This window comes from Pipistrellus hanaki, assembly GCF_964339955.1.
Source record: "Pipistrellus hanaki genome assembly, chromosome: 2".
NCBI classification, from domain to species: Eukaryota; Metazoa; Chordata; class Mammalia; order Chiroptera; family Vespertilionidae; genus Pipistrellus; species Pipistrellus hanaki.
Window position 1 is genome coordinate 8,147,884 of NC_140504.1, and position 27,212 is coordinate 8,175,095.

At 59.9% G+C, this 27,212-nt stretch overlaps 1 protein-coding gene across 1 annotated transcript; it reads left to right on the plus strand.

The window, feature by feature from the left end:
- The first annotated feature begins 314 nt into the window (after positions 1-314).
- On the plus strand, positions 315-26,735 carry COL6A2 (collagen type VI alpha 2 chain). The gene is made up of 28 exons (XM_084872032.1): positions 315-447; positions 8,933-9,079; positions 9,233-9,831; positions 10,069-10,089; positions 10,835-10,900; positions 11,453-11,506; positions 11,589-11,633; positions 11,938-11,964; positions 12,211-12,237; positions 12,343-12,387; positions 12,962-13,015; positions 13,433-13,495; positions 14,138-14,200; positions 14,404-14,493; positions 15,167-15,229; positions 15,749-15,811; positions 16,010-16,072; positions 16,375-16,437; positions 16,719-16,769; positions 17,055-17,090; positions 17,400-17,462; positions 17,933-17,995; positions 18,164-18,199; positions 18,466-18,511; positions 18,761-18,913; positions 19,087-19,539; positions 19,703-19,741; positions 25,653-26,735. The coding sequence occupies exons 2-28, from the start codon at positions 8,965-8,967 to the stop codon at positions 26,249-26,251; spliced, it is 3,060 nt and encodes a 1,019-aa protein (XP_084728158.1). The 5' UTR covers positions 315-447; positions 8,933-8,964; the 3' UTR covers positions 26,252-26,735.
- The last annotated feature ends 477 nt before the right edge of the window (positions 26,736-27,212 follow it).

Sequence of the window (27,212 nt, forward strand, 5' to 3'; positions counted from 1 at the left end):
TCGGTGCAGGGTGTGGTCCCCACCCCACCCCCATCCCCCAGTGAGCGGCAGGGGAGTGGGGCGGGGACAGCCGGGCGGAGGGATGGGGGAGGGCCTCTGGCTGTGCCCAGGACTGTCTGGAGAGGGGGCAGCGCCCCACCCTCGCAGCGTCTGGGCTGGGGGTGGCTCTCCCGCCCCCACTCCCTCTGGCCTCCCGGACTCTCCCTTTTGTCCCCCTGCCCGCCCGCCCCCACCAGCCCATCCGCGGGCCCGCAGCGCCCCCCAGTGGCCGCGGGCCGGGGGCGGGCCGGGAGGGGGCCGGGAGGGGCCGGGAGGGGCGGGGCGGTATAAAGTCGGGGCCCCTCCCGCGTCCCCTCCCTCCTGCCCACTCGGCGCGGCTCTCCGCGCTCGGACCCGATCCTCGATCCTCGGACGTGCACGGCGAGGGCGCCCCGCGCTCGGGGTCAGGTAAGCGCCCCCAGACCCGGGGCCCGGGACCCGCTGAGCGGGGACCTGAGGTCAGGCCCCGGAGCCCGAAGCCCGGAGCCCGGGCAGCCCGCCCGCCGGGAGCGCGTCCTGCTGGCTGGCAGGTCCTGCTGGACGGGACGGGACGGGACAGTGCGGGACGGAGGACCAGTCCGCGGGCGGGCGGGCTCTCTGGGGCGGCGCCCCGACAGCTCTCCCCGCGGTAACGGCCCCCCTCCGCGGCCCCGTTTCCACCGCTGGACCTTGGATCGCAACTCCTCGCGTCCACTCCTTAGCTGCCTCGCTCGGCTCGGGGGCAGGGGGTGCCGAGTTGGGTACTGTCTCCACTTGGGCCTCCTCTGGGACAGAGTTGGGGATGGGGCTTCCTCCCTCTTCCTGGCTCCCAGCGAGGACACTGCCCTTCGGGCTGTCTGCCGGGGCCTCACCCCGTTACTCCAAAGCTACACAGCGTCTGCAGGCAGGCCCCTGCCCATGCGGGGCCCTGGCACATCTGTGGCCTGGAGGACACCGTCAGAGGGATTCCGGCTCCAGAAGCTCCTGGGAAGTTTTCCCTTTGGTGTGGAGCTGGGCACAGGGTCTCCAGGGGTGCTGGCCCCGCTCCCCGGGGCTGAGGGAGAGGGCGCTCCTCCTCCTGGAAAGAGTGGACAGGATAGAATGATCTGGGGGGTAAGGAGTGGGGGAGGGGGAGAAACAGGGAAGGTGGGGTTCTCAGACACCCCAAAGGTAGAAACAGGGCGGGGGAGTGGGGACAAGTCACACACCCCTCCCCTCAGTATCAGTAAGAACCCAGCCTTCCCCCATTCCCTGAGGTTGGAGGCGCCCTCTACACCCCTGCCTCCCCCTTCAAAGTCTTCTGGGGAGACAAGCAGGGGGCTGAATGGTCGCAGCAGGGAGTGATTGGGAGCCCAGCTGGTCTCACCAGCGGTGGCTTCCCATGCAGAGCCGGCCCTGCCCCAGCCAGCACCCCTCACCCCACCCATCCAGCGGAACTCCAGAGCCCAGCACCCTCAGGGCCTGGGGGGGGGGGGGGGGGTGTCAACCTCTGAGAGGCCTACTGACCCTCCTTACTTAGTAACAACACAAAACCGCAGAATGTGGCCTCTCTGGTCTTCCCTCTCCGCCCAGTGCTCACCCGCGTGGCCCCTGTAACCCAGAGAAGAGACTGCAGGCTCCCGCGCCCACACCCCTGGTCTAAGCCGCTGTCCCAGCGGAGGGGAACTGCACGTTTCGATGGACGCCCAAAAAGGAGGAGGCTTGGGACCCACAGATTTTCCTCATTTTTTCCTTTTAAAACCGTTCTGACCAAGAGGCCATCTTATATTGGTTTAAGATCCACGGCCAGGAGGTGGGGGACTAGAAGGGGGGTGGGGGCAGAGGAGGGGGACCGGCATGGAGGGCTCCAGGAGGGAAGGCCTCTGGCTGGCCTCAGTCACTCGGAGAAGGGAGAGTGGGCCTGGGCCCCCGGGCAAACGTGACTCAGACTCTCCTGGCCAGACTGGCGGGGCTGGGCACCCGGGGCCCAGGTGTGTCCCTGGGGCTGGACATGGGTCGATTTGGCCTCTGGGCCTGTCGGGCAGCTCTCAGCTGCCATGCTGTGCTGTTGGAAGTGAGCTGGGAGGCCCGGAAGACCACAGCTGGTCGGGGCAATTGTTGGGCTCATCTGCCTGGTCGGGAGGGACACAGGCCCCTGCACACCCACGCCCAACGGTGACTCTGCTTAGCCAGCCAGCAGGTCTGCTCTGCTGCGGAGGGAGCTGCGCGGGCTTCCCATCTGCAGAATGAGGTCAGGGTTAATAGTGCTTGCCCTTTTCCCTGCAGGGCTGCTTTTCCCAGGGGTCTTCTGGTGCATGGGGTGTAGATGGGTCATGTTTACAGCCACAAAAGACTTTATAATGCTGGCGGGGAGAAACGGGCTCTGAGGATTGTCTTAAACAGTTTGATTCCTTTTAAAAATTTCAACGGGTCCGTCTCTCTTGTGGCTCCTTCTGAGCATTCATACAAAGCAGGGTTCATCAGCTCAGTTGGGGTTCAAGCCATATCATAAAGCAACATCCTCCACACACCCGCCAGGACCTGAAGCATGTCCACACCCACGCCACACGGTGGGCCAACCGCGTGGTGGCGCATTGCGGACACTGTGATGAGCAGGCGGGGGGCGGGGACCCCCGGCTGGGAGGGGCCCCTACTCCCTACCTCTGAAAGGTGTTGAGGCTTTCAAGGCGGTTGTCAGACACCCGCCCAGAGACGTGGAGAAGCGGCCGGGTGTCTGTCACCAGGGACAGACGGTGGGCCGTGTTGCTGTCTCTTATTTGCCCGTTTCATGGATGAGGAACGGCGTCTGGTTGGCCTGTGTGAGTTCTTGGTTTTTGGGAGGTTCCAGATTTTTGATCACTGACTGTTGGTTGGTACTTCTTGCCAGGTTAGGATTTTCCCATTTGTCTCATGAGTGCTTACTTTTACTAATATGGAAGAACTTTTTCCCTCCAGTCTTTAAAAAATTGTGGTAAAATACACATAACGTAAAATGTACTGTCTTAGCCATTGTAAGTGTACCTACACTGAGTGGCCAGATTATTATGATCTCTGAACACATAATAATCTGGCCACTCAGGGTGTGTGTGTGTATATATATATATATATATATATATATATATATATATACACAATTCGTGCACAGTGCGGGAAGGAGGGTGTCCCTCAGCCCAGCTTGCACCCTTTCCAATCTGGGACCGCTCAAGGGCAATCAGACATCCCTCTCACAATCCAGGACTACTAGCTCCCAGCTGCTCTCCTGCCTGCCATCCTGATTGCCCCTAACTGCTTCTGCCCATCAGCCTGATCACTCCCTAGCCACTCCCATGACAGCCTGATCAATGCCTAACTGCTCCCCTGCCAGTCTGTTTGCCCCTAACTGCCCTCCCCTGCAGGCCTGGTCACCCCTAACTGCCCTTTCCTGCAGGCATGGTTCCCTGCCAACTGCTCTCCCCTGTAGGCCTGGGCCACCAATCCCCCCACACACCACCCTTCCCTGCAGGCCCAATCGCCCTAAACTTCCCACTTCTGCTGGCCTAATCGCCCACAACTGCCCTCCCCTGTAGGCCTGATCCCTCCCAACTGCCCTCTTCAGCTGGCCATCTTGTGGCAGCCATCTTGTGTCCACATGGGGGGAGCCATCTTGTGTGTTGGAGTGATGATCAATTTGCATAATACTCTTTTATTAGATAGGATTTATTAGAGGCCCAGTGCATAAATTCATGCATGGGTGGGATCCTGCCAGCCTGGCCAGGGGGAGGGGAACATGGGCAGCTGGCCAGCCTACCTGCTGGTTGAACTCCTGGTTGAGGGGACAATTTGCATATTAGCCTTTTATTATATAAGATATACAATGAGTGGCCAGATTATCATGAGTGGCCAGATTATCATATGCCCATCACTACATGGCCATATACTTATGCCCATCTCCACAATTCTTTTCATTTCACAAAACTGAAATCTGTCCCCATGAAACACTTAACTTCCCATTCTCTCCCCATCCCCTGGCAGCCACCATTCTACCTCCTGGCTCTATGATACTAAGTACCTCATGTGATTGGAATCTTACAGTATTTGTCTTTTCGTGACTGGTTTGTTTTATGAGTATAATTTCTTTAAGGTTTATCCATGCTCTAGTATGTGTCAGAATCTCCTTCCCTTTTAAGGCTGAATAATATTTCATTGTAGATATATACCATATTATACTTATCCATTCATCCATCAATGGACACTTATGTTGCTTCCATGTTTTACCCATTGTGCATAGTGCTGCTATGAATATGGGTGTATAAATATCTCTTTGAAACCCTGCTCTGAATTCTTTTGAGTGGAATTATACCCAGAAGTGAAATTGCTGGATCATATGGTAAATCCACTTTTATTTTTTTAAGGAACCACCATACTGTTTTCTATGATAGCTCTACTGTTTTACGTTCCCACCAAACAATTCTAGTTTCTCTGAATCCTCCTCAACACTTTTTATTTTCTGGATTTTTTAAATAGTAGCCATCCTAATGAGTGTGATGCGGCATCTCATAATTTTGATTTGCATTTCCCTAATTAGTAACATTGAGCATCTTTTTGTGTGCTTATTGGCCATTTATAATTCTTTTTTTTAAGAAATGTCTATTTTAAGTCCTTAGCCCATTTTTGAATTGTGTTGTTTGGGGATTTTTTTTACTTTGATTTGTAGCTCTCTATATATTATGGATACTAATCCCTTATCATAAAAATGATTTGCAAATATTATTTCATATTTTGTAGGTTGCTTTTTGAGTCACAATTTTTTAAAAAATTTTATTAAGTCCAATTTGTCTATCTTTTTAGTTGCTTGTGCTCTTTGTATTATATCCTAGAAATCATTGCCAAATTGAATGTTGTGAAGATTTTGCCCAGTGTTTTCTTCTAAATTTTTATAGATTTTACATTAGGCCACGGCCATTTTGAGTTCATTTTTATGTATGGTGTTAGGTAAGATTCCAACTTCATTCATTTGCATATGGATATCCAGTTTTCCTAGCTGAAAATCATATATATATATGAATGAATGATTTCTGGACTCTATTCTGTTCCATTGGTCTGTTATCTGTCTTTAAGCCATTACCACACTATTTTGATTATCATAGCTTTATAATAAGTTTTGAAATCAGAAAGTATGAGTTCTTCAGCTTTGTTCTTATCTTTTAGGATTGTTTGTGCTATTTGAAGTCTTTTGAAATTCCTTATGAATTTTAGGATGGATTTTTCCATTTCTGTAAAAATCAACATTGATATTTTGGTAAAGATTGCATTAAATCTTTAAATCACTTTGGTAGTATTGACATCTTAACATTAAGCCTTTTAATCCATGAACATGGAATAACTTTCCATTTATCTGTGTCCCTCAGGAATGTTTTATAGTTTTCAGTGAATAAGTATTTCACTTCCTGGGTAAAGGTAATTCCTAAGTATTTTATTATTTTGATGCCAATGTAAATGGAATTGTTTTCTTAGTTTGCTTTTTGCATTGTTTATTGTTAGTGCACAAAACTGCAACTGATTTTTGAGTGTTGACTTTGTATCCTGCTACTTTGCTGAATTTATTTATTCTAAGTTTCTTTTTGTGATATCTTCAGGGTTTTCTACATATAAGATCTTAACATTTGTAAACAGATTATTTTATCTCATCCTTGCAATTTGAATGCTTTTTATTTCTTTTTCTTGCCTAATTGCTTGGGGTAGGGCTTCTAATACTATGTTGAGTAGAAGTGACAAAAGTAGGCATCTTTGCCTTGTTCCCGATCATAAAGGAAAAGCTTTCAGTCTCTCACCATTGAGTATGTTTGTTATGAAATTTTCATTTATGGCTTTTCTTACGTTATTTTTAGTTTGTTGAATGTTTCTATCATAAAAAGGTGTTGAATCTTATCACAAAATTTTTTTCTGTGTAAATTGAGATGATTATGAGTGTTTTCCCCTTCATTCTGTTAATGTGATGTATTACATTGATAGATTGTTATACACTGAACCATCCTTGCATTCCAGAAATAAATCCCACTTGGTCATGATGTTTAACACTTTCACTATCCTACTGAATTCTATTTGCTGATATTTTATTGAGTATTTTAGTACCAAAGTTCACAAGGGATACTGGTTTGTCATTTTCTTGTAGCTTCTTTATCTGACTTTAGTATAAGGAGGATAATATTAGACTTCTAAGATGACTTAGGGAGTATTCCCTCCTCTTCCATTGAAGTTTGGTGAATTGAAAGGCGAAAGTTTGAGGAGTATTGGTGTTAGTTTTTCTTTAAATGTTTGGTTAAATTCACCAGTGAAGCCATCATGTCCAGGGCTTTTCTTTGTCAGGAGATTTTCAATTACTGACTCTACATCCTTACTACTTATAGATCAGCTCAGAATACCTATTTCTTCATGGTTTGGTCTTTAGAGGTTTTGTGTTTCTCGGAATTTGTCCATTTTATCTAGGTTACTTGATTTGTTGGCATGCAGTTACTTATAATACTCTCTTACAATCCATTTTATTTCTGTTGAATCCATAGTAAAGCCCCTACTGGATTCAGACCTCAGCTATTAGCTGAACACCTTGGACAAGTTACTTACACTTATTCTCAGTTTCCTTGGCTATGAAATAGTATTATAATAGTACCTATATCCGAGGACTGTTGTTAAGTGCTAAACTATATATTTTTTTAAAATGTAACATGATTTTCTATTAATGTAACTTACATTAATATATTTCTTAGTGTTGCGTCATTGTATTGTATTTTTAACTAAATCTTTGTTCTGGTAGAGTGGTTCTTAATATGCTACTGGATTTTATTTTCTAACTGGAGGCCCAGTGCACAAAATTCATGCACATGGGGGGGGGGGGGTGTCCCTCAGGCCAACCTGCACCCTCTCCAATCTGGGAGCCCTCAGGGGATGTTCTACTGATGGCTTAGGCCTGCACATCCTGGTTCTCTGCTCTCTGTGGGCCTGCCTGATTGACGCCACCACAGGCCCTGGTGTCTGCTCTCTGTGGGGGCTCTGAGGAGGAGCTGTCTACCACGGAGACAGAATTATTTTTCCCTTTAGGTGTTTTCTGTATTTTTTCATAGCTGTTGTGTTATTCCCTATCTAAATATTTTTGAAATTTTTTCTTACAATTGTGTTGTAATGAAAATTTCTTTCTTTGAGTTAGAGCAAAAAGTAAGATTTTCTACCAGTACACTTTATTATGTGGGCCTCTTTTAATTTATGAAGTGTGTGATGTGTATATGGTGTGTGTGTGTGTGTGTGTGTGTGTGTGTGTGTGTGTTGTGTTGGGGCAGGGGGAGCAGGGCCAATCGAGCGCAGTCTTTCTGGCCCCTTGGTTCTCTCCTCCCCCACCTGCAGTAGAGGGATCAGGGTGGGACACACGGCGCCCCCACTGGGTCTCTCCCCCTCGGGGGCAGCAGGGTGAAGGGTAGTGGGGGACAGAGCTGGGCCCACATTCAGTGTTCAGCTGTGAGCGGCCTCCCTGACTAAGGTCCCACAGTGGCCATTACCAGTGGTTGATGTCTCTGGACCTGTTGGCTCTGACTGTCCCAGCCCGACTCCCTCTGGCTTCCAGGTTCTTCAGGGCCCTGGCCTGCCACTCCCGCTACCTTCTCAGCCCCATCTCACGTGTTGTCTCCGCCCTCCTCTCGAACCAGCCTCTGCCTGGGCAGGAGCTCCCTTCCTGTGCTGGCTTTCTGCCCGGCACATCGGGCACCTCTGCAGGAAGCCAGCCCCCTGGATTCCCTGATGCTTCCACTGAGCTTGCTTTGCTCTCTGCAACTGTCAAAGCCTGCAGACTGGGCCACAGCCATTACCTGCAGGATCACGGTCTCTTGTCCTAACCATGTCCCCACATCAGGGAGGCAGGGCCACGTCCTGTTCACCCCTAACTATGCCAGGACCAGCAACACTCATCGTAAACCCAGGTGTTGTAACACCTGCCCTTCCCCCCACCCCACCCTGCTCCCTCCCCCGCAATCCACCTCCTCTCAGACATAAGAGGTTCCCACAGCAGTGATGCCCCTAACTGCACTAAATACCCCTAATGCCTGTTTCCCCCAAAGCTCTCCAGGCACCGCCTCACACACCCCACCCTGCGGGTGCTGCCCCCACCAGCAGGACCCCAAGTTCCTGGCAAGGCCACTTATTTGGGCCTGCCAGGGTTCTGGAGGCTTCGGGAGGCAGCTTGGGGGCAGGGGGGGGTGTGACCCAGATTGCAGGCATCTCCACCAGAACATCTGGGCCAAGCCCCTTCCTCACCTTCCCACAGAGAGTTCTCATTTCTCTCACACCTGGTTCCCTCGCCCAGCCAGCCCGCCCCAGCCTCCAGGTCCTCTCCCCGCCTGTGTGGCCACAGGATGGGCCTGGGCACAGGGAGCAGCAAGCGACAGGGAAGCAGATCCGTGAACACATGCGGGCACAGTCATCGGCTCTGGGAAAAGTCCCGCAATCCCGAGCTCCCACTGCCTGCTGGCCCCTATATCCTACCCCCAAGCCTTTCTCCCTAACCAGTCAGTGTGGGGTCATTTGGACAAATACGAATCAAATTCCAAGGCCCATCTCCACCCCAGCCTGGACCTCACTCAGCCCTCCCCTGCTGCCTTTCCTCCCAGTCACCCCCAGCTGACGCCCATGCCCTGCCCCCACCTCCTCCCCGTGGTCCTCACGATGCTTTCAGTTCCCAAGAGTCAGACTGGCTCCCGACAGAGGCTCCAGGGCAGGGACAGCGTTGCACATGCCAATCCCACCCAAAGCCCGCAGCCTCTGTGCCCACTAAATGCTTTCAGCCCCGTCCAGGGTCCCTTAGCCCAGGTGCTGGCCGACCCTCAGTGTGTGCCACCCCCACCATCGGGACCAGGAGGGGCTCTGAGACCCACCCATGAGCCCCTGTCTGCAGTGGCGGCTCTTCCCTTTGCAGGACGTCAGGGACCACCCACCGGCGCTGCCAAGATGCTCCGAGGCTCCCACTCCCTCCTCCTGCTCTGGGGCCTCCTGGGGACCCTGCACGCCCAGCAGCAGGAGGTCATCGCCCCGGACACATCTGAGAGAGGCAGCAACTGCCCAGGTACAGCATCAGGGGCTGGGGCTCCTGGGCAACCGGGGCCCAGCGTGCCAGGGAGGCTGGTGGGGGCAGAGCCCCAGGACCATACATGTGCACAGGATGGCTCACCACAGGCCCTCTTCGTGAAGCCCCCTGACTCCTCCCGTGTCCCCCCAGAGAAAGCCGACTGCCCGGTCAATGTGTACTTCGTGCTGGACACCTCGGAGAGCGTCACCATGCAGTCGCCCACGGACAGCCTGCTCTACCACATGCAGCAGTTCGTGCCGCAGTTCATCAGCCAGCTGCAGGACGAGCTGTACCTGGACCAGGTGGCCCTGAGCTGGCGCTACGGCGGCCTGCACTTCTCCGACCTGGTGGAGGTGTTCAGCCCGCCGGGCAGCGACCGGGCCTCCTTCACCAAGGGCCTGCAGAGCATCCGCTCCTTCCGCCGCGGCACCTTCACCGACTGCGCGCTGGCCAACATGACCCAGCAGATCCGGCAGCACCGGACCAACGGCGCCGTCAACTTCGCCGTGGTCATCACCGACGGCCACGTCACGGGCAGCCCGTGCGGCGGCATCAAGATGCAGGCCGAGCGGGCCCGGGAGGAGGGCATCCGGCTCTTCGCCGTGGCCCCCAACCGGAACCTGAACGAGCAGGGCCTGCGGGAGATCGCCAGCACGCCCCACGAGCTCTACCGCAGCAACTACGCCACCATGCTGCCCGAGTCCACCGAGATCGACCAGGACACCATCAACCGCATCATCAAGGTCATGGTGAGTGAGGGGCCGCAGCGCCCCCTCCTCCCGGCACCGCTGTCTCCCCGCTGGGGGTGGGGTGCAGAGCCCCGGGACCTGGTCCCTGGGCGTCAGGGCCCCCTCGGCGAATGGAGGGGGTGAGCTCCGGTCAGGGCCCTCCCTGCCTGCCCCGATGTCCCGCTTTCTCTGCTGGATGCGGAGCTGCCCGATCGCCAGCCTGTGGCTAACCAGTGTTTCTCTCTGTCTTTTCTGCAGAAACATGAGGCCTATGGAGAGGTGAGAGGCATTTCTGTCCATGCCAGCCCCGCCGCCGGGTGTGCCCCGGGGCCTCTGAGGCGCTGACCCGGCAAAGATCGCACGCCTCGCCCTGCCCGCTCCCTGGCACTCCCCGGAGACGAGGGAGAGAGACCCCTGTGCTCCGTGTAGGGCCTGAGTTTGGGACGAAGGGCTTCTGACCCGAGGCAGGCTGTCTAAACCCAGGAGGTGGCGCTAGGGTCCTTCACTCAGCACATGCCAAGTGGTTGAGCATTGAGTTTGAAGGTGGCTCTCTGGGCTGAGGGCTCCATCCGCCTGAGCCAGTCCAAGAGAAGATGGGTGGCGGTTGGGTGCCCAGCGCAGGCTCTGCAGCCCTGGGTCCCTGCCATTGCCCCGCTCCTGTGCATCCCAGCTCACAGCCCAGGACAGAGTGCTTTCCACTCAGCGAGGCTCCTGCAAGCACCCCCGCTGCAGAAAGCTGCTCACAACACGTGTAACACGCAAGCACAGGATGCCTAGCCAACCGCTATGTAGCCCTTGCTACTGTCAGTCATTGCTCAGCCCAGCCTCCATTTCCAAAACTTGACTAGAGCCTATGGAGAGCCCCACCCTGGTGGGCACCTCCCGAGCCTGGTCCTTTATCCAGCCCCGTGCTGGGGACAGCCCACCCCCAGAAGGCCGGGGACCCGGGCAGTATCCTCCCTCCATCTCTCCCTCCCTCTCAACTGGGACCCATCATTCTGGCCTCCCTTCCTTCTTGTTTCAGTGCTACAAGGTGAGCTGTCTGGAGATCCCTGGCCCCCCTGGCCCCAAGGGCTACCGCGGACAAAAGGTAAGCTACCCCGACTCCCTGGGGTCTGCCCTGCCAGGAAGCCCCCGCCCGCTCTTAAACTATGAATTCAGGGCCCACTAAACCTCCATGGGCTCCACACTTCTGACCCTGAAGGAACTAAGGTTCCATTTTTATCCTTTTCCATGGCATCTTGAGAAGAGTAGGGATACTTTTTTTAAGCTAAGGTTTTCCATGAAAATACTCTTATAAAGTAAACAAGTTGGTGTCTTGAGCAGTGTGCCCTCAAGGTGGGTGCCGCAGAGGCCTGGCGGGTGCCCCCCCCCCCCGCCCCCGGGGCTGTCCGTCAGAGCTCAGAGAAACAGAATCCAACGGGCCCTGGCTGGCTGAGGCCAGGGTCCTCAGGGGCAGCTGGCCCTACGCTAGGACGCCTCCATGTGGCCTTGCCGTTGTCACCTCGGTGGGACCAGCAGCCAAGTCACTCTAACCCTGAGACTTACTCTTACGCCTCCCAGAAGCCAGTGACAGGGTCCCCGGTGGCCCACCCTGCCCCTCCCTGCCTTGGTTTACCGCTTTTGTGTTGTCTGCTTGCAGGGCGCCAAGGGCAACATGGGGGAGCCTGGAGAGCCGGGACAGAAGGGCCGACAGGTGAGTGTCCCCCCACCCGCTGCAGCAGCTCCCGCTCTCCAGGCTGAGGTGACACCCACGGCCCTTTGTTCTTTTCCCACAGGGGGACCCAGGCATTGAAGGACCCATCGGATTCCCAGGACCCAAGGCAAGTTGCCCCTGGCCCTGCCCCAGGGACGGGGGACGTGGGGACAAGCTCAGGGCTGCCGGGCTCCAGGTGGGGCCAGCCCATAGGATCGAGATGTCTCTGGCCCAGCAAGCCCTCTTCCCCTCTCCTCCCGACCCAGGGACCTGAAGCTCCATTCTGAGTGTTGACTCCAAACCTAGCGTCTAGCCCGAGCCCCAGTCAGGCCTCCCTGCCCAAGGCCCCCGGCCACCGCCCGCTCTGGTGGCCTGCTGGGTCCCGTGCACATGGCCGCCATAACACTGCTTTTCTTTCCTTCCGACCTCAGGGTGTTCCTGGTTTCAAAGGAGAGAAGGTGAGATTCCGAGTCTGAGCAGCCAGACTGCCCATGGCCTCTGCGTGAGCCTCGGCCCCAACTCCCCAGGGTCCTCAGCAAGCCTGCCTGTGGCTCCTGCTGGGGGCATGATGGGCTTCGTGCTGGTGGTGGCCTTGGTCCGGGGTCCTCCTGGCCTTGACTTTGGCCGAAGGCAGGCGTGGGTCCCTGCGGCAGCGGGTCTGTGATGCAGAGACCTGAGCTAACGGCCTCACTTTGCTTCTGCAGGGCGAATTCGGAGCTGATGGGCGGAAGGTAAGCCAGGCGGGGGGCTGGGCGAGCAGGGCACTCCCCCTGCCTGCTGCTCCACGGGGATGACGATCAGGGCTGACGAGAGTCCCCTCTTCCTTCTCTCCCCAGGGTGCCTCCGGCCTGGCCGGCAAGAACGGGACCGATGGACAGAAGGTAGTGCTCCTGGGCCTGCGTCCTGGGCTGCTCATGAGGGTCGTGCACGGCGGTGTCTCAAATAGAATGAGCAGAACGTTTTCATTCCCTCCCTAGACCTGGCCCACTGGCCACTGCCCACAATTTGTGGCTTCAGCACCCCACTTTTGCCTGTCCAGGGGGTGCAGGACAAACGAGGGCCTTACAAGAGCATGGATAGACATTTGCTTCTGAACACCAAGGCCGAGCCTTGCAGCAACTTCCAAATCTATTCTGCAGAGCTTCAGAATGGCCTGAGTGGCAGTTCACACACATGCACACATGTGCCCAAGCATCAAGTGCACTCACACATGCACACAGGCATGCACACACATGAAGGGGGCACTGTGGACACTCGTGCTCACAGCTGCAGCCAGGGACTGTCCCACCTCCATAGAGATGCCATCGTAACTTTCAAGCCATTAAAGCGCACAGTTGCATGCGTGTGCCCACCGGGTAGAGACCAGCATGGACTTTGCCTCCACTCACACCTGTCATTGGTGCATCGTTCCCTGAACCTCGCCCCTCACACCTCTGCTCCCCTCTCGTCTTTCAGGGCAAGCTGGGGCGCATTGGACCCCCTGGCTGCAAGGGAGACCCCGGGAGTCGGGTAAGCATGGCCTTTGCTCCTCCTCAGATTAAGGTTAAATCCCTTCGAGGCACCAGGTGCCAGGTGGGTGTGGGAAAGCTGGGAGTCCCTGAGCTTGGCTTCTTCTTTCAGCCCTGCCCTGCCCATCCCCTACCCCCCAGGATCAGCCTGGGCTGGGCCCCCAGCAGGACGATACGGCCTCCGGGGCCTCCCAGAGTCCTGAGGAGCTCGGCTCTGATGTTTGTCTGAGTGTCCTCCTGTCCAGCCCCGGTGGGTTCTGGCAGAGCATCCAGTTCAGACATTGCGGGGGACACTGGTTACCTTCCCCGTGTCAGCAGAGCCTGGGCTAACGGGGAAACCCCAGGTGCAGCTTGCAGCCGGAGACCCAGGCTGCAGTGCCCCTTCCCTCACAGGGCCTCTCTCCCCCTTCCCTCACAGGGCCTCGACGGCTACCCAGGGGACGCAGGCAGCCCTGGGGAACCCGGAGACCAAGGTGCCAAGGTAGGCGGCCTTGCCAGGGTGGCAGCGGCCAGAGCAGCCCGGTCACTGCCCTCCAGGTGGCCTTCTCCCTGCTGCAGTGCCCGCCTCTGGGGGAGGCATCTGGGCCGAGAAGCACAGCGGAGGGGACCTGTCCCCGCAGACCCGGCAGTCAGGGGGAGGAGGCTTAGGGGTGTCCTGGGAGGCTGTGGGTGCCCAGGCTGAGGGGGTGGTAGGGTGCCCTCCTGGGGCTTCAACAGCTCCTGTCTACCTCAGAACCGTGTGTCCCCGCTCAGGCTGCTGCGGGTGCCTGAATGGCCGTAGCAGAGAGCCCACCTCCCCCCAGGCCTCCAGGGGGCTCCTGTGGAGGGCTCTCAGATGCCTTGGGGATCTGCCTCTTAGGCCACTTGAGGCACCCGCCCACACCCACTCCCCTGGCTGCCCAGGACCCTGGAGGACCAGGAAGGCAGCCTGTCCCCTGAGAAGCCAGCACGCACAGACAAAGCCCGTGTCCGATTAATTCCCCCGGAGCTGCACGGGGGCCCTGCCCCCCAGGAGTGTGCCCCCCTACATGGGAGGGGAGGCACGGGCCCCCAGCGCCTCCAGAGTCCTGCCCCAGGGCCAGCATCTGAGGGATGTGACGCTGATTTCTCCAAACCCTTCCAGGGGGACGCTGGCCGCCCAGGACGCAGAGGGCCCCCAGGAGAGGACGGGGCCAAGGGAAGCAAGGCAAGTGCCCCCGAGGGTCCCTGCTGACCTGCCCCAGCCACACGCCAGCAGTGCCCGCTGGACCCGCCGCGGTGGGAAGCAGCAGGGACAGCCCAGGCCCTGAGCCGGCCGCCAGCCTCTCTGTCCCACGGCCAGGCCACGGGGGCCGCGCCTGCTGAGGGGGCCGGGCCGTGCCTCCTGGCTGAGCCGCCCCCTCTCCGCAGGGCTATCAAGGCAACAACGGAGCCCCGGGAAGTGCCGGCGTGAAAGGAGCCAAAGGCGGGCCCGGGCCCCGGGGACCCAAAGGCGAGGCTGTGAGTTCACCCCCCAGTTCCCCCCCAGGTTCTCCAGGCCCCTCAGGCCCAGAGCACCTGCCAAACCGCCTGCCCAGCCCTCCCGGCTGTGCCCTGCTCGGGCCTCTCTGAGCCCGAGGGGTCACCCTCCGTGACCCCACTGCAGCAGAGGAAGGGCTCAGCCATCCCCCTGCCAGTCACTCAGTGCCCATGAAGGGCCCAGTGTCCCAACCTTGCCCTCCTGGCAGGGCACCTCTGAGGGCTCGACGTACACCAGGACACACGCTCCCTGGGTCCCACACAGAATCCTCACACACACACACACACACACACACACACACACACACACACACACGGGGCCTCTGGCCAGCCTGAAGGGCCCAGCCCAGGGCTGATCCTCCAGGGGGTGTGTCCTGAGGCCTGGCCCGGCCCAGCCCGGCAGGGGCTGAGTGACTACACCCATAGCTGGTCCAAGCCAGGTCCCAGTCAGCCCACTGAAACCCACCCGGGACCGACAGCTGACCAGGAGCCCTCCCTCGTTTCCTCAATCCTCGGCCGGGACCAACCCCCCGGCAGAGAATGAGGGTCTGGGCCGAAACCCTCCTGAGGGGCCTCCGGACCCCAAAGGCCAGAGTCCCCCTGGGCGGAGGGTGGGTCCTCCTGTGGCTCCCACCCACACACCCTCTCTCTGCAGGGGCGCAGGGGAGACCCTGGCACCAAGGGCAGCCCGGGCAGCGAGGGCCCCAAAGGCGAGAAGGTGAGTGTTCGTGTGGGGGAAACGAGGTGCCATAGCCACGGGTCCTCAGGGTGGTGCTGATGGTACCCGTGACAGGGGAGAGCCGAAGGGACCCGGGGCCTCTGTCAGGGGACACGGTCTGGGAAAGCAGGCAGCAGCCAGGGTGGCCCCACCCGCACTGCCTGCTGGGGCACAGGGGCGAGGGGTGAGGGGAGAGGGGGACAGGGCAGGCATAGCTGTGCAGGCTGCAGGCTGCTCCTCACGGCACCGCCACACGCCCTCCTGGAGCTGGTGCAGAGGTCCTGTCTCTGTGGTAACTCCGAGTTTCCTAGGAGCTGCGAGAAGGGCTTAGAAGTGGGGCCCCCTCCTCTGGGAGTACGGGGGACCCCTGCCCTGAGGGGCTGAGCGGGCAGGGCTGCTATTTCAGTCTCCCCCCCACACAACCTGGGTCCTCTGCAGGCAGTTTAATGGACCCCTCCTTTCCCTCCTCCCCCCTCCACACACACACACACCACAGATAACTGGCCTCTCTTCTCACAGGGGGACCCTGGCCCTGAGGGCCCCCGGGGCCTGGCTGGAGAGGTTGGCGGCAAAGGAGCCAAGGTAAGTGGGTGGCAGGCGGCACCCAGCACCCTGACTGGAGGGGGCTGAGCCCGGGACCCCCTGTCCTTCCCTCCCTGCGGACCCTGCCAGGTCTGCGGTCAGGGCTGAGGACCGAGGCCATGCCAGGATCTCCTGGGGAGCAGTGCACTCCCCACCCTTCACCGTCTCCAGTGCTGATGACAGGGTCTCTCTTTCCAGGGAGACCGCGGCATGCCTGGACCCAGAGGCCCCCCTGGGGCTCTGGGGGAGCCTGGGAAGCAGGTCAGTGGCAGGACACCTGGGACTCAGGCGTCTGTCCTTCAACCTCAGTGTCTCAAACTCAGGCCAAGGGTCCCTGTGCCCCTCACATCCTGGCCCTGCCCTGAGGGGTCCAGTTTCACCAGGTCCAGGTGGTGAGCCGGAGGCAGAGGTGGGGCCTGGGAGCCCCCAGGGGGCATGTGGAAGAGGGGGCACCGGGCAGTGGCCCTGAGGCCAGCAGGGGAGCAGGGCAGTGTTGCCTGGTGGTCAGAGCCAGACATAGTTGGTCTGCTTGTGCCAACCCCCCGCTTCCTCTCTGATCACAGGGATCTCGGGGAGACCCCGGTGATGCTGGTCCCCGCGGAGACTCTGGACAGCCTGGCCCAAAGGTACACCCCCTCCTGCCTGGATTGGGAAGAGGTGGGGGAGGGTCAGGCTGTTCTCGGCTCTAGCATGAGGCCGCCTGCAGTGTGCCTGCCAGCCCTGGGTGTGGGAGGACGGACGGGGGCCAGGCAGCCCTCCCGTCCTCACCCTGGGGGTGGCACACTCGCCCCAAAGCCCCGTCCAGCCAGACCGGCCGCCCAGACCCCTGGGCCTCGGTCCATGCCGACTGCTCCCATTTCCCTCTGGACCTGCCCTGACTGCGCCCCCCCCCCCTTCCTTCCTCCAGGGAGACCCCGGCAGGCCTGGATTCAGCTACCCAGGACCCCGAGGAGCGCCTGTGAGTCCGGGCGTGGGATCGGAGCCCCGGGAGGGGTGGGCGTTGCGGGAGAGCCCTGAGGATTCCCTCTAGTTCCCGGGAGGGGCCTCCCCACGGGGCACAGGGAGCGAGGGGCTCGGAAGTCACCGCCCAGGCAGCATTCGCCCACAGACTGTGACAACTGAGACCCCCGGGAGGGAAGGGGGGAGGCAGCAGAAAACCCCCAGGTCCCCAGCTGCGCCCCAGGGGTCAGCACTTCAGCTCCGGGGGTCTGTGCTGAGTACCCCCACCTGTGCTTTCTTCCAGGGAGAGAAAGGCGAGCCGGGCCCACCTGGCCCCGAGGTACGGAGGGGCCCCTCTGCGCCTGCCTGGGTGGTCAGTGCCCGCTCCGGCGGCCGGAGCGCCGCACCCTCACCCCTCACCCCGGGCTTGGCACCCGCCGCTGCCCATGCTGAGTGCTGAGTGTGGTCGCCAGCTGGCTGAGGGCTAGTCTCTCTCAAACCAAAGCCTGTGCTCGCCCGGAACGCCCTGTGCCAGGCACCTGTGTCCCCGGAAGACCCACAGGGGGCCTCCGGAGCCTGGGGAGGGGGCGGGGGCAGGCAGAGCTCTCCCATGTCCTCCGCCGGGGCTAACCTGTGTCCTGTGTCCCAGGGGGGCAGAGGCGACTTCGGAGTGAAAGGAGCATCTGGGCGGAAAGGAGAAAAGGGCGAGCCTGTAAGTGTCCTCCTGTCCCTCCTCCCTCCAACTTTCCCAGCCCTCCTCCTCCCTTCTTATCCTTCCTCCTCCCTTCTCCTTCCTCATCCCTCCTCCTCCCTCCTCCTCTCTCCTCCTCCTTTGTCATCCCTCCTTCTCCTTCCTCCTCCTCCTTTCTCAGCCCTCCTCCTCTCCTCCTCCCTCCTCCCTCCTCCTCCTCCTCCTTCTCCTCCTTCCTCCTCCTTTTTCCTCATCCCTCCTCCTTCCTCCTCTCTCCTCCTCTCTCATCCTCCCTCCTCCTCCTTCCTCCTCCTCTCTCCTCCTCCCTTGTCATCCCTCCTTCTCCTCCCTCCTCCTTCTTTCTCAGCCCTTCTCCTCTCTCATCCTCCCTCCTCCTCCTCTCTCCTCCTCCCTCCTCATCCCTCCTCATCCTAGACGCAAGGGGAGTGTATAGGTGTTTGCTGAGCCGACCTGCTTTTTTCCCTTCTCAGGCAGATCCTGGTCCCCCTGGTGAGCCAGGTCCTCGGGGGCCAAGAGGATCCCCAGGACCCGAGGTAGGTCTGCTCCCCGTCCATAGGGCCCTCAGGCCATAGCCTCTGGGCTAGTCAGGCCAACACACACTCTAAGCCACAGGGCTCTGCCTGTGGTGGAAGCCCAGGGTCCGGTGCAGGGACCCTGCTCAGCCTCAGTGGTCACCTCTCACGGTCATCCTTCTCCTCCAGGGAGAGTCTGGACCCCCCGGAGACCCCGGCCTCACGGTAGGTACCAGCTGGGGATGGAATCCCTGTCCTCACTCCTAAAACCGGAAGCAAGGACAATGTCAGAGGGCGAGGTCAGCAGGAGTGGGGCCAGTGCAAGGTCAGCAGGGGTGTTAGCATGAGGTCAGCAGGTCACAGTCAGCAGGGCAGGGTCAGCAGGGGGAGGTCAGCAGGAGGTCAGCCGGGCGAGGTCAGAGGCGAGGGGAGCAAGACCCCCGGCCCCTCTCGGGTTGCCGTCCTGGCTGGACTGACCCTCTGTGTTGCAGGAGTGCGACGTCATGACCTACGTGCGGGAGACGTGCGGGTGCTGTGGTGAGTCTCAGTCCCCGCACCGGTGGGGGGGTGGGTGCTGCTGGGCTGCCCCGGCTCCCGTCCAGGAGTCAGGGTCATCGTCCAGGGGTTGGGTCATCGCCCGGAGGTCAGGGTCATCAGAGTCCCACCCTCCCCCTGGTGGTGATGGCTTCCCAGGGTGCACCGGGCTGTGCCCTCTGTCGGGGGAACGGGGGAGGGGGTTCTGGGCTGGGGCCAGCACACACAGCCATCCCCTCTGCCGGCCCGCAGACTGTGAGAAGCGGTGTGGCGCCCTGGACGTGGTGTTTGTCATCGACAGCTCCGAGAGCATCGGCTACACCAACTTCACGCTGGAGAAGAACTTCGTCATCAACGTGGTCAACAGGCTGGGGGCCATCGCCAAGGACCCCAAGTCCGAGACGGGTCAGCTGCACCCTCGGGGGCCGGGGGGCAGGACACCCTGGGCAGGACACCCTGACACCCAGCCCTGGGAGGGATGTGAGCTCGGCCCAGGGTCCCACGGCCCGCCTTGAGGGTGGTGCGCGCGTGGGGCGAGGTGGCCAGCCTCTCACGCCCGCACACCCCCCCGCCCCCAGGGACCCGAGTGGGCGTCGTGCAGTACAGCCACGAGGGCACCTTCGAGGCCATCCAGCTGGACGACGAGCGCATCAACTCGCTGTCCAGCTTCAAGGAGGCCGTCAAGAACCTCGAGTGGATCGCGGGCGGCACCTGGACGCCCTCCGCCCTCAAGTTCGCCTACAACCAGCTCATCAAGGAGAGCCGGCGCAAGAAGACCCGCGTGTTCGCCGTGGTCATCACCGACGGCCGGCACGACCCCCGGGACGACGACCTCAACCTGCGGGCGCTGTGCAACCACGAGGTCACGGTGACGGCCATCGGCATCGGCGACATGTTCCACGAGAAGCACGAGAGCGAGAACCTCAACTCCATCGCCTGCGACAAGCCCCAGCAGGTGCGCAACATGACGCTGTTCTCCGACCTGGTGGCCGAGAAGTTCATCGACGACATGGAGGACGTCCTGTGCCCGGGTGAGCCCCCTGCCCGCCCCCCGGCCTGCCCAGCCCTTGTCCCTGCAGGCGGGGAGAGCACCCCGGGAGGGCAGGTGTCTGTGGGCCACCGAGGGGCCCAGCCCGCCCTGGACTGGACAGCGGAGCCTGACCAGGCCCCCTGGCCTCCTTTCCTCTCTCCTAGACCCCCAGATCGTGTGCCCGGACCTCCCCTGCCAAACAGGTAACACGGGGAGCCACCGAGCACCCCCCAGACTAGCAGTGACGGGGCCCGGAGGACCTTGCAAGGAATGCAGTGTGGGGGCCCCTCCTTAGGGAGGCCCATGGGTGTCTCAGGCCCCTGGGCCTCAGCATGTCTGAGAAGGGGTTTGGGGGGCCCAGGGTTTGATGACTCCAGAGCTTTTGCTGTCCCCACCACCTGGCACATGTTGGGAGGGGTGCTAAGGGCCTGGGCCTGCACCTGGTGCCAGGTGCTCGGGCCTGCAGATCCCCCTGCCCAGGGGAGAGACAGACACCAGGGTCATGCCCCCCACCGCCCTGGCCGCTGCGGTGAAAGCCCTGGATCCCGTAAAGGAAATAGCTCATTTAAAACCTTCTGGGAGGTGAACTCAGGCTGATGGCTCCCTGAGGCCCTGCAGGCTCATCTATCTTCTCTCCTGTTTCGGGGACCCCCCCCCCCCAACTGGTGCATTGTGTGCGTGGCTGGGCCCTGGAGGCACTGAGAGGCTGTCCCCGAGGGGTCCCTCAAAAGAGCATTGTCACTGCTCTGGGCATCATGCTGCCACCTGTGCCCCAGGGGTGGCAGGAGCTGAGCCCCGCACTCCGGGCTTCCCTCCGGCCTGGGCGTGGAGCCATGGCTGGCCCCTCCCGCCGGGATAGGGCACCTGCCTGTGCCCTCCCAGGAGCGGTGAGGTGGGGCTGGAGCTGGCTCTGGAGGGCGGGGCTGGGTAGAGGGGCGGGGCCGTGTTGGCAGGCTGGCAGAGGGCACCCACGTCTGGGTGTACGCTGGGCTTGTGCGCAGGCTCCTGGCCCGGCACCCGGGGCCCACCAGGCAGGTTTGAAGGTGCCAAGGTGCCTACGGGAAGGAACTTGTTGAGTCGGGGACCAGGCTTCCCACTTATTCTGACAGAGAACTTCCAAGAAAGTGCTCATGGAAGGGGTACCTGTGACCAGCTGTGGAGTCATTCAGAGACTGCCTGGGCGTGGGGTCCCTGTGGGAACGGCTGTGTGTGGTGGCCAGAACCCACCCGCAGCCCTCCTGGGGTGTGTCCCGTAGTAACTGGGATCCCTCTAGGCCAGAAACCAGCCCCCAGCCCCCGGGGCCCAGGCCAGGCAGTGGCCCGGCATCCTCGGCCGGCCTGGACCTGTGTCCCATGCCAGTGGAGGCCTTTATAGCTGCGCCGACTGCCCTGAGGACGGTCCCTCACTCCGCGCAGCTCAGTCCTCCCAGGAAGGAGCGGCCTTGTCAGGTGACCTCTCTGGTCACAGATACAGTCAATCGGGAGCTGCTTCTTCAGCCTGTTGCTGTGACAGATGGTTTTCGAAGGTTGAACCAGCCTTGCGGGCCAGGGGCAAACCCCACTTAGTCACAGAGTACCGTTTTTTTGTGTGTGTGTTTTTTTATATGTTGTTGGATTTGATTTGCTGACATTTTGTGGATTTTTTGTTATCTCATGAGAGATCCTGGGCTGCAGTCTCTTTCTTGTGATGTCCTTGTCTGGTGTCGGCGTTCGACGCTGGCCCTCAGGATGGTGACCTCCCTTCCCCTCGAGGACCTGACAGAGAAAAGGAAGGGGCCCCTGGAAGACCCCTCCCCACCCTCTTCTAACTACCCCCCTAGAACTGAACTCAAACTCACCCTCCTCTAAAGCGACTAGAAATTTCCAAGTAAGATAGACATTGTGACCAGAGAACAGAAATCAGACATAATTATAGAATGTGCCGTGACATGAGGCGGAGTGGGGGGAGGAGGGGCAGGACTCGAGACTGCCACCAGATGGGCCCTGTCCTCGGCATTTTGGGGCTGCAGACAGGCACTGGGGTGAGGCTGCCACCTCTTGCATGGCCCTGACCTTCAGGCCAAGCGGCCCCGTCCACCCAGAGGCCATGCCTGGTTGTGTCAGGACCACAAGACAGTCAAAGAGAAGCCAAGCTGGGCTCCGGGTAAAGGCGACAAAGACAGATCTCATTCCGAGGTCGCTACGGCAGGAGAGGAGGTCCAGGGCAACCTGAGCCCCACTCACCCCAAACAGAGGCAGGGGACTGGCTAACGGCCGCTGCACAGAGGCCTGGGGGGTGGGGAGGGGGTCCCTGTGACCGAGCCCCCTGGCTGTGTTGACTGGCACACACGCAGGAGAGAAACAGACCTCTCAAACCTTTAGGACCGGCGGCCACGGTACACGTGGGCTCTTTAAGATGCCCATGGAAGTGAGATCCGCCCCCCAGGGGCTGGGAGTCAGAGCGAGAGTGTCCCTGGGTGTTTGCTGCTCCCGGTCCCCGAGGGGACGGTTCTGGGAGGGGGGGGGTCTATGTCCCCAAGGGCAGAGAAGGTTTTGTAACTGCAAGCTCTCTCCCGTAACTGTGCCAAGAGGGTCCTGTCACCAGGTTTGGGCTGCAGCAGACTAAGTTCTCATGGCAGTGTGGAGCCTTTTAAGGAGCTGGGTCATCGAGGGCAGGGCCTTGAGCGGTCAGCAGCCACGCTGGCATCGGGTCAAGTCTCGGTGCAGCTGTTGGGGCCAAGAGTCCTGTTGTTCTAAGGCCCATGGGGACCAGAGGCCTTCTCTCCCGCCTCCTCGGCATGTGCCCGCTGCTGGCCCCAGAGCCCTCTGAGCCCTGGCACCGCGGCGACCCGGTCTCCTCGTCCCACCCCGGCCGAGCCTCCGCCTCGTTCCTGGCTTCCGGCCCAACTCGTCTCCGCGGAGAGAAGCCCGAGGAGGGCGGCTGGAGGCCGCTCGCGCGGGCCGAGTCCCTGAAAGCCTTCTCTGGATGCCCGCAGATGGACCGCGGCCTGGCGATGCGCCCCCGGTCACCTTCCTCCGCACGGAAGAGGGCCCGGACGCCTCCTTCCCCACGACCATCCCCCAGATCCAACAGTTGCTAAACGCCACGGAGCTCACGCAGGACCCGGCCGCCTACTCCCGGCTGGTGGCCGTGCTGGTCTACACCGCCGAGCGGGCCAAGTTCGCCACGGGAGGCGAGCGGCAGGACTGGATGGAGCTGTTCATTGACACCTTTAAGCTGGTGCACAGGGACATTGTGGGCGACCCCGAGACCGTGCTGGCGCTCTGCTGAAGCCACGGGGTGCTGGTGCTCGGTGCTCCAAAGGCCGGGGCTGCCCCAGCTGGGCCGCATCCGCTCCCGGGCTGCCCGCATGCTGGGGGCTCTGCCAATGGGAATCTGGAGGTCAGGCACCAAAATCAAGGTGTCCTCAGGCCCTCGCTTCCTCAACCCCCCGCTAGGGGGCTCCAGGGAAGGCCCTCCCAGCTCCCAGCTCCAAGCTCCCAGCTGCCTGCTCCCAGCTGCCTGCATGGTCACATGGCCTCGCTCTGTAGTCTAGCCTTCCTCTGCTCCCTTGTAAGGACACAGGTGGCATCTAGGGACGACCAGAGAGCCTTGGACAATCTCCCATCTCAAGGTCTTATGTTAGGCCCGTCTGCAAAGCCCCATGTTGCCACATACAGTCACATCTGCAGGCTTCCAGACTAGGATGTAGGCATCTTTGGGGGACGGTATGACCACCCCCTCCCCCCATCCATCTAGCTGAGCTGCCTCACACATTTAGGGGACGTAAGAGTCACCCATTAGGGCAAACCTGCCAAAGCAGCTGGCCGACAGTGAGGGATGGGCCACAGACACCACCTCCTTGTCCTCCTCCTGCCCCGGGCCCTCAGGGAGGTTGGGACGCCCTCTAAGGGCGGCTGAAGCATGTACAGACCCATGGGTGCCCGCTCCCCAGAAACCTGATTAATACAGAGAAGCCCTTGTCCTTGGGCCCTGTCACTGCTCCTGCCTGTGCCCCCTCCCGATTCCCAGGGGCAGGGTCTCACCTCCCTGCCGCTCAGGCTCCCTGCCATGGGTGGGGGTCAGCAGAGGGAAAGAAGGGGAACAGCCGAGCTCCCCTAAACACCCGCCACTCCTGGTTCAGCTTCCGGCCTCTGTGTCCAGGCACCCCTGATTGAGGAAAACTTCCCGAAAACCAGAGTCCACACACACACACACACACACACACACACACACACACCTGCCTGCTTGTAGGACTTGAAGTCAGGGCACCCGGAAAACCGGGTGTGTTTAGAGAAGAAGCTGCTATTCGATTGCACTGCCACCAAGATAAGCTACGTCATTCATAAGCTCCTTAAGAAAGCATCCTGTCCGCTGGCGCCCGGCACCGCGTGGTGACACACCCGGGGAGGGGGTGTCCCTCAGGGGCTGTGAGCACGCCTTCAACGTCTTATAAAAGCTGAAAAACAGACCGTGAGCGCCTCGCTGTGGCTGTGTGATGTGCTGGGGACCTGCTGCTGGCTGGGCTGGTCCACAGCCGTCACCTACCTGTGTGGGTGGGCGCCGCTCTAGAGCCAGGCCCTGGGCTGCGGCCTCGGGCATTGGTGCTGCGGGTCAGGCCCGCCTTCCTGATGGGACCCCTGAGCAGCCGGCCCCAGCGGGGGGCATCCTGGGCTGTGAGAGAATCCTTGCTGGTCCACGTCCCGGAAGGGTGCCTGAGGGGCAGAGGTCTCCAGGAAGGTAAGGTGACCAGACGTCCCGCTTTTGGCAGGACAGTCCCGATTTTTAACAATTTGTCCCACGTCCCGCGGTGTTTTTAAAAAGTCCCAATTTTTGGAAAGATTCAGGACTTTTTTAAAACGCCGCGAGATGCGGGACAAATTGTTAAAAATCTAGACATCTGGTCACTTTACAGGAAGGCCTTGAGGCAGGAGCCGGGCTGCGTGTCTGTGGCAGGTGGTCCACGTGTGTGGGGAGTGGGTTTCAGGCTGCGTGTGGTGCTTATGCCCCCCAGAGGCCCGGCCTCCATCCCGGCCGCAGCTTTCCCCCTGTCATCCAGCAGGTCCAGGGCTGCTCACTGCCCAGAGGAGACAAGGGTCTCCTCAGGTCACAGTGAGTCAGTCACCTAGGCCAGTGGTCGGCAAACTGCGGCTCTGTTGACTAATGAGTTTGCCAACCACTGACCTAGACTCTCGATTCCAATAATTACAGGCTGTTGTTGTTCCTTGTGATTAAGCCCCTATCCCAGTAGTCGGCAAACTCATTAGTCAACAGAGCCAAGTATCAACAGTACAACAATCGAAATTTCTTTTGAGAGCCAAATTTTTTAAACTTACAACGTCTATAGTCACTTCTTCGAAACAGACTTGCCCAGGCCGTGGTATTTTGTGGAAGGGCCACACTCAAGGGCCAAAGAGCCACATGTGGCTCGAGAGCCACAGTTTGATGATGATGGACCTAGGCCCACCAAAGCCTTGTCCAGTCAGAGGAGGCCAAGGCTGCTCTGAGGGCCCGGAGAGATGGGGCCTGGGCCGCACCAGGCACTCTGGGACAGGAGGGACTACTGAGGGGGGCGGGAGTCACAGCCATAGGTGGATCATTGCATCCAAGGTCTCCAGGGCCAGGGTCTTCACAAGGTCTTTTTCCCTAATTACAGACATGACGACAGCCTCCTGCCCCTCTCTCCTACCCCCACTTCCCCGCGCCCCGTGGCCGGTGGCCCTCTGGGGGCATCCGATTCTTGGGCCCCGTGAAGGGGCTTTGCTGACCCTTCCTGCCTGGAGGAGGCACCTGGCAGAGCTGGTGCTTGTAGGGTGGAACGGGCCTTCCATCCTCACATTTCCTCGTGGGGGCCACAACCAAGAGAGATAATGAGGGTCTGAGGAGACAGTGTGGGGCTCTGCACCCCCACCAGGTGACTTTGGGGACAGCCCCCCAAGCTCCGGCTGTTCCTGTGGCTCCAGTGGGCGGGCGCATGGAGGGACACGGTGTAGGGTGTGGCAGAGCAGGCTCCACTGGAGAAGGGGACGCGGCCGGGGTGGGTCGTGGCACCGAGGGGCCGGGCCAGCGCTGGGCTGGTGAGGGCCTCGCCGGGTCGCCCCTGCCCACCACCCCTGTCTCCCCCCCCCCCCCAGAGCTGTACGTGGCCCAGTGCACCCAGCGGCCCGTGGACGTGGTCTTCCTCCTGGACGGCTCCGAGCGGCTCGGCGAGCAGAACTTCCACAAGGCCCGGCGCTTCGTGGAGGAGGTGTCCCGGCGGCTGACCCTGGCGCGCAGGGACGACGACCCGCTCAACGCCCGCGTGGCCATGCTGCAGTTCGGGGGCCCCCGCGAGCAGCAGGTGGCCTTCCCGCTGACCTCCAACCTGACGGTCATCCACGAGGCGCTGGAGGGCGCCCGCTACCTCAACTCCTTCTCCCACGTGGGCACGGGCATCGTGCACGCCATCAACCAGGTGGTGCAGGGCGCGCGGGCCGGGGCGCGCCGCCACGCCGAGCTGTCCTTCGTGTTCCTCACGGACGGCGTCACGGGCAACGACAGCCTGGACGAGGCCGTGCACTCCATGCGCAAGCAGAACGTGGTGCCCACCGTGGTGGCCGTGGGCGACGACGTGGACATGGACGTGCTCTCCAAGATCAGCCTGGGTGACACGGCGGCCGTCTTCCGGGAGAAGAACTATGACGGCCTGGTGCAGCCCGGCTTCTTCGACAGGTTCATCCGCTGGATCTGCTAGCGCCCCACCCGCCCCGGCGGGCGCCCCCAGCCCTGCGGGCTCCGTCCTCCTGGCCGTGGTGCTACTCGGATCCCGCCGGGAGAGGTGCGAAGCGCGCAGACTCCACCTCTCCGGGCGTGGGTGTAAAGTCAGGAGTGGAGCTCCCCTCCCCACCCAGTTTTCCCCTGCAGCCCTGGCGCCCTCCGCCCCTCCTCTCTGTCCCGCGACACCCTACTCTCCACACCCTTCCTGGTCCCCAGAGGCTTCCCGGGACGTGCCTCAGACCCTCGTCAACAGGCCCATTTCCCCCGCAGCCCAGTGCCATCCCTGGGCTCTCATCCACCTTGCAGGGCCCCCAGAGGCTCTCTGCCAGCCCTCCTGGCCCAGCTCCCAGGCCTCCGCCTCACCTCGGAGGGCCATGACCCCATCAGACAGAGCTGTGACAGCAGGCCCGCCATGTCCCTGTATGCACACACCTCAGTCCAATAAAGGCTTTGAACCACCACCTGCTCCCCAGCCTCCTTGTGTCTGTGCCCAGCGGGACCCCGCAGAAAACAACTGGACTCTGACCGTTCACATGCCACCAGCATTTATCATCCCAACCCCATTCCTACCCACCCACACACACTTGCTCTGTGCATGGGGATGATGTCTGGCCTGGCCTCCTCTCATAAGCACAGGTGCTGCCTCCAGCACTGACTGTGCACACCGTCCCCACGTGCACAGACTGGATGGTCTTGTCAACCTTAAAATAATCATTTTACCAGGAAAAAAAAAAAAAAGATCTATTTGGGAGCAGCAGTTCAGGACATGCAAACTCTGGCAGACCCATAGGCAAGTCTGGAGAACAAAGGAGGGGAGCATTCCTTTATAGAGAAAAAGGAGGAATTGGGAGAGGCCATTAGGAGCGGAAGCCCATTGGAGGAGAGAGAGCATCCAGGTGGCTTCTCATTGGTCAGGCTGTTGCTGGGCAAGGGGAAAA